This window comes from Physella acuta, unplaced genomic scaffold, assembly GCF_028476545.2.
Source record: "Physella acuta isolate Inbredline_101_S28 unplaced genomic scaffold, ASM2847654v3 ptg000682l, whole genome shotgun sequence".
Taxonomy (NCBI): domain Eukaryota; kingdom Metazoa; phylum Mollusca; class Gastropoda; family Physidae; genus Physella; species Physella acuta.
In genome coordinates this window covers 42819-53823 of record NW_026732201.1, presented here as the reverse complement: position 1 = coordinate 53823, position 11005 = coordinate 42819, and the positions used below count along the sequence as shown (strand labels likewise).

The 11005-nt window shown below is 39.6% G+C and overlaps 1 protein-coding gene and 1 long non-coding RNA gene across 2 annotated transcripts; both read left to right on the top strand.

Moving 5' to 3' along the window:
* The first annotated feature begins 2232 nt into the window (after nucleotides 1-2232).
* On the top strand, nucleotides 2233-3102 carry LOC131949266 (testis-specific serine/threonine-protein kinase 1-like). Its single transcript, XM_059311081.1, has one exon. It carries the CDS (start codon nucleotides 2233-2235, stop codon nucleotides 3037-3039), a length of 807 nt encoding a protein of 268 aa, XP_059167064.1. The 3' UTR covers nucleotides 3040-3102.
* Nucleotides 3103-4642: 1540 nt separating this feature from the next.
* LOC131949263 (uncharacterized) lies at nucleotides 4643-10926 on the top strand. The gene is made up of 3 exons (XR_009388141.1): nucleotides 4643-4714; nucleotides 9220-9405; nucleotides 10827-10926. It is a non-coding gene; the product is annotated as an uncharacterized LOC131949263 (long non-coding RNA).
* Nucleotides 10927-11005: the final 79 nt, after the last annotated feature.

Below are 11005 nucleotides of genomic sequence, written 5' to 3'. Positions count from 1 at the left end.
GCACTATTATGCACATTTTATTAGACGTTCACTTGGTGGGCAATTCTTTTTTTTTTTTTTACGAGATTCCATTCTATTATAAAAAGTTAAAGTAATTAAAAATGGATTACAAATATTGTCTATGTCCTGAGTTGCCATCCCTCGTAGTTCTATATTTGAATATTTGAGAAAGTTTAGGGGAGATCACTCCCGGTTTATTGTCCACTGAATTAATGTTTGTTAGAAGTGGCTGAGGAACTTTGTCCAGAAAATTACAAACAATTTGAAAATGTAGCTTTGGGTGTAAATACCATTGCCCGCAGTGTTGCAGACATTGGTGAAAACATTGTGACTCAAATAGCGAAAAATGCAAGCAAGATTCGCCATTTTTTAATTGCAATGGATAAGTTGCTGGACAGCTGTTCCACCTGCATATTTCACAGCAGTAAGATGGCTAAATTGCGAGAAATAGTGACTCCATGGAAAGTAAAGGCAAGAGTGGGTATAGAAATTGGCTTCTGCTGCAGACATAACTAGCTTGAGGGGGGTGCAAATCGAAAGTCTGAGGTGGGGTGCAAATCGAAAAGTTTGTCCCCGGGCGCCGGTAGGGTCGCTACGCCTCTGCAAATCGCTCCTAATAAATTGTGTTATCATGGAATGGAAATTATGTGGGGTGGGGGAAGAAACACTATAGTGTTACTTACAAATGACACAATGTAAAAAATATTTAATATTCGATAAAGATGTTGGATTTATTACAGATTTTTATTTTGAAAATAATCGATTTCATAGTAAATTTAACATTTCTTCTTGATCTAAAAAAAAATATTTTAGTAAAATTCTAACGTGAAAGATTTTAATCCTTTTATTTTCGCAGCTAAAATAAAAAATTTATTTAAGCTAATTCATTCTAAAAATAGACACAGTGTTTCTAACGAGATGCCGTCGAGATTATAGTAATGAAAACATCATTGCGGTTGTGTATTTTTAGAATCAAAGTGGTCACGTGTGGATATCCTCTCTTGCCAGGAAAAAGTTTGTTTACATGTTGCCAAAAAATATTCCGCCTTATTTTTTTTTTGACTTAACATGTTCATAAGTTTAATATTTTTAACCATCATCTCAGAGTAACTGGCATATAATTTTTTTTTTTAAAAAGATTATCCAATTTAATTCCATGAGGGTACAATCTAACCTTATTTTTGGAAACGACCCCCCCCCCCCTATCTTCGCTAAATGTAACATTTACGTGTTTATATCTTTTTTTTATTCCCACAGCGTGGAATGGAGCTGTTTCCCCTAATCTGACACCTGCCTGGAAGATTTCACCCAACAATTGACATTGGTCCTGGCCAGTCTCGCACCTGAGCTGCCGGCTTGAGTTGATATACAACTTGGCAGGGTGTGTACGGAGGATAGGGATTGTGTACAGGGGGGTCGGGATTGTGTACACAACATTTCAATACGTGCTGAATCTGTTTACCCTGAAAGTTTAAACTGTCTTAAACTCAAGGGGAGGGACGGGGTGAATAAATGTCAAGCAAGGAAATAGTTTTTTTTTAATTTAAAAAAAAACGACGTTAATTAACTTCACGATCAAATGACTTCTTAATCAAAGTAACCAATCGACAACTGGCAACGTAGAGACGGTTGTGACGTCATTCAACATGGACGACTGTTTGGTGTCCTCTTTCTTAAAATCAGGTTAAGCTTTCTGTCGTCTGCTAGGCTGAAAATTTAAAAAAAAAAATAATAAACCTGCATACGGATTATATTCTGGACAAAATGTCGATTCGATCAAGGGAGACAATATAACGACAAAAGGTTGTGTCAGTGTTTAAAGTTACAGCTACTGGATAATGTTGGACTGCTGGAGTGCGATGGTTAGTCCAACCATCAAGTACACAGCGTGAAGATCTTACATCGACCTTATTAAAGGCCCAGCTCGTACTGATCATCTAAAAGGTCACACTGACCTTAAAGGTCCACTTCCGGCTCATAATGACCTTTGTAAAGGCTCACTGCGTACCTACCATTTAAAAGGTTCGCCTCAAACCAGTCATCTAAAAGGTCCACCTTGTACCAACTATCTAAAAGGTCCACTTTGTACCAAACAACTAAAATGTCCCTCTCACAGTGACCTTACACAAAGGTCCACCTCGTACCAAACGTCCAAAAAAATCCCCTTCAAACTGACCTTAGTAAAGGTCCACCACGCACTGACCCCCCCCCCCCCCAGATATCCCTGAAGAGATGGACATGCTGACCAAGCCCAAACTCTGGAACTGCTTCCTGCGCCAACACGGCTACCTGCTCCACCAGCAAATCGGGGCAGGCAGCTTCGGGGACGTCTTCAGCGTCACCAAGGCAACCGCCGGCACCAGGTGGGCGGTCAAGCGGCTGGTGGCCCGGAGGACCATCGCCGAGGACGAGTACATCATGGCGGAGGTCAAGGCCTTCCTGGAGCTGGCTCACGCGCACATCGTCGAGGCCGAGGAGCTGCTCACCACCCGCACGTGCGCGTGCATCGTCATGGAGCTCGCGCCTTTGGGCAACCTCGAGATGGTCGTGACGTCAACCGACGTGGACGACGCCTTCGTGAACCTGGCCTTCCACCAGGTCACGCTGGCCGTGGATTACTGTCACGCTCGGGGCGTGGCCCACCGTGACATCAACCCCAGCAACGTGCTGGTCTTCAGTTCCAAGAGGGTTAAGCTCGCCGACTTCGGGCTCTGTACGCCGTGCTACGACTTGACCACCGGTCAGCCGCTGCTCTGCTCCGACTACCTGGGCCAAGACTGCTACCTAGCACCGGAAGTCAAAAAATGCCAGCCGTTCGCTGCCCGGCCTGCCGACCTCTGGAGCCTGGGGTGCCTCTTGTATTTCCTGTACGTCCGCGCTCACCCGCCCAGCGACTTCCCTGACCTTGACCTGCTGACCTGTGAACCCTGCGCCAGCTCCTCCCCCGTCCGACACAAGAAGTTGATCTCCACGTTGTGCTCCGTCAATGTCTTAGATCGACCGACGACGTCACAGCTAATCGAACTATGGCTGAATTGACTTTTCTAAGCTAATCAAACTTTGGCTGAAGTGATTTATCCAAGCTAATATAATTATGGCTGAAATGACCTCCTCGGTTAATCGAATTATGGCTGAAGTGACTTTTCTAAGCTAATCCAAGTATGACTGAAGCGACTGAATTAAATTATGGCTGTAATGATTTCTCCAAGCCAATCAAATTATGGCTGAAGAGACTTCACTAGCTAATCAAATTATAGCTGCAGAGACATTTCTAAGTGAATCAAACTATGGCTATAGTGACTTATCCCAGATATTCAAAGTATGGCTAAAGTGACTTTTCCCAAGCTAATCGAACTATGGCTGAAATCAACTATGAACTGATCGCACCGGTAAAGAAAATACGATCTGGTTAAGTAATTAGCGGTTCTGGCGTCGCTGCTAATTTCCTCGCGTGATCAGCGAAGTGGAACGCGGTTTGGACGAGGGTGTAAAAAAAGGTGTCTGGAACCTGCTGGAATTCTTCTCCCCCCCCCCCCCCCCCCCCCACACACACACCTCCATACCTCTGTGGAACATAATTATCATAGAGCAGTCTTTCAAGTTTGTCATAACAATTTCAACGCATTACGTGATCGTGTTGTTTTAAAAAATGGCTTTGTTTAACGCGAAGAAAATGACTTGCTACCGCTTTCGGTAGTTTATTTTATTACCTCTAAGTTGGCTGTGTGTTACATGAAACGTTTTTATTTTATAAAGAGGCTTAACGAGGTAGATGTATACTGAAACACCTACTGACAAAAAAAACACATATTAAAACATAAGACACAGACATACATACATACATACCTACAGAGGCGTAGCGACCACTCCCGGTTCCCGGGGACATACTTTCAATTTGGCGCACCCCCCCCCCCCACTATATTTTTTCTATATTTTTTCCAACCCATTTTGGCGTCCCTAGGGTCGGCGCCCGGGGACAAATGTACCCCCCGCCCCCACCCCCGTCGCTCCGGCTCTGTATACCTACAGAAAGATAGATAGGCAAAGACGGATAAACATACAAACAGCAACATTGGCATATTAGTAACGGTAATTACTGCTTACCAGAACGAAATATAGCATTAACAGCTAGAACTTAATTAAATATATAGAGCTGTTATATATATCTAAAGCTTTTATATTTAGCTTGGGCTGTTATATATACATAGATAGAGCTGTTACATATATAGCTAGAACTGTTATATATAGCTAGAGCTGGAATCTATGGCTAGAGATAGCATCTACGGCTAAATATGATGTGGAGCCATCGCTAACATTTGATGTTTATAGCTGCAAAAATGTCTAACACTAGCTGCAGCTATTTAAAAAAAAAAAAACTCAAAGGTTGATGTCGCGTCTGATAATGGTTGTACAGCAGTTGAGAGATCACGAGCACACACCCATTTTTGGATGATGATGTTGACCTAATTACGCTGACCTTCTGCTCGCGCGTGGGCGGTAGAGAAGTAGATCGTGCTTAAATAAAACTCATCTCTCGACACACACACACACACAGACACATTCACACACCATACAGACACAGACCTAGACGAGTGTACATCGGGCAGTGTGGTGTGTTGTGGGTGAGTGATACCGTGGTGTGTTGTACGCACAGCACACGACACGTTCGATTCTAGGATGACGTCAGATCCACGAGCTATGACGACTACAAGGTGTGAGTTGTTTTTTTTTCTATTGTCTTCGTCACGGTTGGTTGCAGATGCCTTCTGACTGTGGAAGGTTTAGCGTGAGTGTTGTCAGTTTTTTTTAAACCTGTAGGTTTAGGTTTAGGTTTAGGTGAGCAAACGCATTTGGATGTGAAATTTTAATTGTCTTTATGTTATGTACACTATACATTACTCTATAGCCATTTCCATTAATTACTACATTAAATTATTTAAAACAAATCTACATGTTGCCGTCTAGTTTTTCTCTCAAATATGTGGTAATGCATAAAGTGGCGGGGTGAGTGGGGGAGCAACATGTGATTTCATTGTATTTTGTATTTTGAAAATGTACTGTATAAAATGATGTCAATATTCAAAAAAAATACGTCACGTGTTTCTAGTTTATTTTGTCTGTCAATAACTATGACCAGTCTTCTTCTTCGTTCTTAACTGAAATGTTGAATGTAGGGCGATATGTAAAATGTGAAATAAAACAGTATAATTAGAACTTTGATTTTGATATTTTATTCATTAAAAAAAAACTTTCATAAAAAGTTAATTTTCCCATTATGAACTCTGAAGGATATTGGAAGGGGAGGGGAGGGGACAATGTAGACATTGAGAGGGTGGGTAGATGGTGAGAGAGTGGGTCTGACTTCTAATGATGACACACAACCATGTGAGACGGGGGGAATGCAAATGGTTCAACTGTTATACAAATAATATGATAGGATAACTGGGGAAAATATGCCACAACTGACAAAATATTGCTTTTTTTGGGGGATCATCAATTTTTTTTCCCTAATAACTGAACTTGGTGATCTTAGAGTATCTTAATCAATAATAATGTCAATATCTTGTACTATTTACTAAAAACTGTTTTCTAAAATCACGAAATATCGGCTGAAATTCAATTTCTAATTTTATTTTTAATGCAAAAATGTGACATCACACTATCTCTACCCCCCCCCCCCACACACACACACACAGTGGCGTAGCTACCGTAAAGCTAGCGTAAGCAAGGCATAGGGGCCCAAGGCAAATAGGGGCCCTTTTTCGAAAGTTTGAGAGGGGGGGTGCAAATCGAAAGTCTGAGGGTGGGTGCAAATCGAAAGTTTGTCCCCCGTCGCCGGGAAGGGTCGCTACGCCTCTGAGGGGCCCACTAAAACTTTTTGCATAGGGGCCCAACAATCCTAGCTCGCCACTGCCCCCACCACCACCCCCCAACACACATCTTCACAAAATTACCAGTGTTACGTTATTTTCGGACCACCCCTTGCTTTTTTTATTTTCTGTAACTCCAAATGTGTATCTGAATATCTTACATTACATAGACAAGGTGAGACAGCCCTTGTTGTTATGTTCACTGAACTTATCTTTGTCAGGCTACACGTAACCTAGCACTGGCTAATTGAATTAGGTGTCAAATTAAGGAGATCAAATTAATGCAGCGCACTCTCTTCATTTATTCATTTATTTTACATTGAGAAATAATTGAAGTTTCAAATGTCTGGCCGCTGTAATAATATTAAGTTTTTTTTTTGTTCTAAAGCTTGGTGGAGAATAATAATTGTGTTGTTTAACATAGCGGGGGTTAAGATGGCGAGGAGTAGGCGTTGGGTGGGGGGGGGTGGGGGGGGGGGGCTCAACCAGAGGGAATTAAATTTTAAATTTTGGTTTGGTTTTGTTTTAAATTGGAAAGGGAGGGAATAAATGTTCGTAGGCACACGTTCAATGCAAGAGTGGATCAAATGTGAAGCTTCCTTATACTGGAGAGAGAGCAAATGTAATATACTTTAATATCAAATGTGAAGCTTCCTTATGCTTGAGAGAGAGCAAATTTAATTTAAAAAATTTAAGATCACATTTATAGACATCTCTATTACCCATAACTATTTCATAATTTTACCCTTCACATTCCCACCCATTACACAACCACTCATCACAAACACATCCACACCATTCCCACCCATCACACTCCCACCCATCACACACCCACCCATCACACACCCACCCATCACATTCCCACCCATCACATTCCCACACATCACATTCCCACCCATCACATTCCCACCCATCACACACCCACCCATCACACACCCACCCATCACACACCCACCCATCACACACCCACCCATCACACACCCACCCATCACACACCCACCCATCACACACCCACCCATCACACACCCACCCATCACACACCCACCCATCACACACCCACCCATCACACACCCACCCATCACATTCCCACCCATCACACTCCCCCAACATATTCCCACCCATCATATTCCCACCATCACATTCCTATCCAACCACCCATACAATTTCTAACAATTCTGCAAATCTAAAATAAAATAATTTATTTAAAGCCTAACAAAACTTTACCTAAGCTAAAAGTTACGAAATGTCTTTTACATGTTAAATTTTATATAACCTAGAACATGATATAAATTAATAAATTTCTTATAATTCCTGTTTATACTAAAATACAAAAATACTCAAATACAATAAATGAACACATTTATTTGTTTCAAAGCCTTTATTTGACAATACAAATCGTTTAAACACCTCCTGACTTGAATTACCTGCAGCCGTCTGCCTGGTGTAGTTAACGTCTGGTCTAAAGCAGGCACATAACTCATCATCGCTTGTGTTAAAGAGTTAGCAGTATTTTTTTTTTAAGTGGTTGAAGAAAACAATGAACTCTACAATTTCCGGAATATTTGAGTTTCTTTGTTCTTTTCCTGGCTCTCTCGTTCAGGGAAAATATTCAAAGGGAGGTAACAAGTATATAATTTATTTTTCCCAAATCGTGTTGAGTTATTTCCCTTGTAAGTTAAAATTGCTAATTTCTCCTTCAATATTCAAGTGCATACCAGAAATTCTTTTTTTTTTTTTTTTCGGTGTGGGCTTAAAAAGGAGTTTTTGTTGATATAAAAACTTATGGTATTTGTCCGTTGATTATCGAAATTTGAATTACGTCCACATTTTAGAATTTAGCACCCACAGTTAACACCAACATCTAAGGTTTATAAATATACAGTTAACATCCAAATTAACAGTTACATTTACATCAACAGTTAACATTTACACCAACAGTTAACAGTTAACATTTGCATCAACAGTTAACATTTACATCAATAGTTAACATTTACATTAATAGTTAACATTTACATCAACATTTAACATTCACATCAACAGTTAACATTTACATCAACAGTTAACATTTACATCAACAGTTAACATTTATATCAACAGTTAACATTTACATCAACAGTTAACATTTACATCAACAGTTAACATTTACATCAACAGTTAACATTTACATCAACAGTTAATATTTAACATTTATATCAACAGTTAACATCCACATCCACATGTAATATCCCCATCTACAATCAACATCCATATATAAATTTAACTTCCACGTTTATTAACATCAATAGTTAAAATCACATCGGCAGTTAACATCCACAATTAGCATCCACATCAACAGTTAACATCCACATTTAGCATCCACATCAACAGTTAACATCCACATTTAGCATCCACATCAACAGTTAACATCCACAATTAGCATCAATAGTTAACATCTCAATAGAAAAGTGCAGACACATTTCATAGGTGGAGATGGTTTTTCAGTTTTGCTTGTAGCAGTTTGATCACATGACATCATCAACAGTGTTTCTTTTAGAACTTTTCTCCGGGGAAGGCATTAGAAAAATTTGGGGGGGGGGGGGGGGGGGGGGGGGGCACTGTTAAAAACATATATTTTCTATATAAATTTTATTTTGTTCTGGGGGGACAAGGGACTGTAGATGTTCTCGGGGGGGGGGGTTGCCCGAAGAGATGGCTGAAAGAAACGCTGATCATCAATACTTATGACGTAGTCATCGATTTCCCGAGTGAGCTATTGAACGGAGATACGTACCTGACCCGTAGCAGATCAATAGCGTCGTCAAAACGTATTGATTTTAGATCAATAGATTTTTGTATTGTGCGGCCTGTGACGTCCCTCGCGACAAACATACACACACGCGCGCGCGCAATACACACAGAATGTGCTCACACAAACATGCACTTACATAACACCCACTCAAACTCACACGTGTAAAGATAACCTACACACATACGCGTGCTTACACTGCTCACACACACACACACGCACACATAAGCTTCTACACGAGTATTCGTTTTTCCGTTCATTCAAAACTGTGTTCCTTCCACCATTCACAAAGCCAACTATTTCTAGGTGTGGCAAAAAAAAAAAAATAACTGGCAAAGCCGTCCTAAGCTGATATTTACTCTGAGTAATAAGAAAGCTTACGAATACTTTTTTTTTCCTTCCTTACCGCGCATGAGCAAAAAAATATTCGCTATCAAGCGGGAATTCACTGACTTCTAAAAATAGCCTTGACATCGACTACATGCATATTTCGCCTAGCTAGTCTATCATCACTCGCTGTGTTGAGTCGATAGCGATACAAGATTTTTTTCTTCTTGTTTTTAGATAGTTCAGTCACTCATCGCATCGCCTTCTGAAAGGTCTGACCTAATTACTTGATAACAAAAATACCCCCGTGGGCTAGCCAACATCAAACGAGTGTTACCCCCGCGCTGAGGAGCAGACGATGAACTGGAGACCAGACAATACAGGCACCACTTCTCACCTGTACGCCTGCGGTTCCAGACTCAGGTAAGAATTTCCCGTTCGCGTTAGGGGTGAGTTGAATAGTGCTGGAACACAGGTGAAAAAAAAACTCCTGGGATAGTTCGTCTACACGTGATGTCAACACGGTAAAGTTAAGATTAGTTGGTTTTAATTAACGTTTGGTAATTAGGATGTCAAGTTTGGAATTTGACTTGTCAACATTTCATCGTTGGATTATGACCTAATCTGGACCATTTTGTTACATGTGTTGTGACCTATTCTCGTTCAATTTTAAACTATCATATGACCTTAACTAAGACTTATCCTCGGCATGATTTTAATTTTATTATAACCTAATATGTGACCTATCCTCACAATTACTTGTATCATGACCTAATCTATGACATATTCTTGCCTTTTGATTGGTTGTACAATGATCTAATATACGACCTGTCTTTAGAGTTTTATTAGCTGTATAATGACATAATCTATGACCTATTATCAAATTTTTTTAGTTGAAGTATGACCTAATCTATGACCTATCCTCCGTTTTAATAGTTTTCTATGACCAAATATATGACATCCTCGCCATTTTATTAGTTATATTATGACCTAACGAATACCAATCCTTAACTTATTAGTTGTACTATAACCAATTTTATGACCTATCTTTACAGTTTTATTAGCTGTATAATGATATAATCTATGACCTATCCTCAACATGTATTAGTCATACTATGACCTAATATATGACCTCTCACATTTTTATTAGTTGTAATATGACCTAATCTATGACCTCTCACACAGTTTTATTAGTTGTAATATTACCTAATCTATGACCTCTTCAGATCATTTTATTAGTTGTAATATGACCTAATCTATGACCTTTTCAGGTCATTTTATTAGTTGTAATATGATCTAATCTATGACCTCTTCAGGTCATTTTATTAGTTGTAATATGACCTAATCTATGACCTCTTCAGGTCATTTTATTAGTTGTAATATGACCTAATCTATGACCTCTTCAGATCATTGTATTAGCTGTACACCTATCCTCACCCACCCGCATTGTGCTCCAGTGTACTTCAATTATTGATGTAATTCGCTATTGAACCTGTTCATTATTGAAAGCTGGTGTTAATGAGACAATTAATTACTGATGAGCGCTGCTAATTGGGCGTAACGGGAAAACAAATGTTGTTACACCGTGACTACAATGTAAACATTTTGACTTAAACTTCAGTCTTTTAAACTTGTATGTTCGCTGTTTGTGTTGTGTTGATCCTGTCTTTATGGTAAGGAAACCAATGTTTCATTTTGATGTTGTGGTTTTTTTATTACTTCATTATGTGACATTATAAATACTTAATATGTGTTTATAATAATGGGTACAAAATGGAGAAAGCTGACGTGTTGTTTTTTTTTAATTTGTTTTACTTTTTAAACTATTTTTTGTGCACTATCAGGGCTGATGTTGGAGTCATAAACCATAAACTTGATGTTGGAGTCATGAAACTACAAACTTGATGTTGGAGTCATGAAACTACAAACTTGATGTTGGAGTCATTAAACTACAAACTTGATGTTGGAGTCATGGAACTACAAACTTAATATTGGAGTCATGAAACTACAAACTTGATGTTGG

Coding starts and splice junctions, on each gene's coding strand:
- LOC131949266 (XM_059311081.1), top strand. CDS start 2,233: ATGGACATGCTGACCAAGCCCAAACTCTGGAACTGCTTCCTGCGCCAA.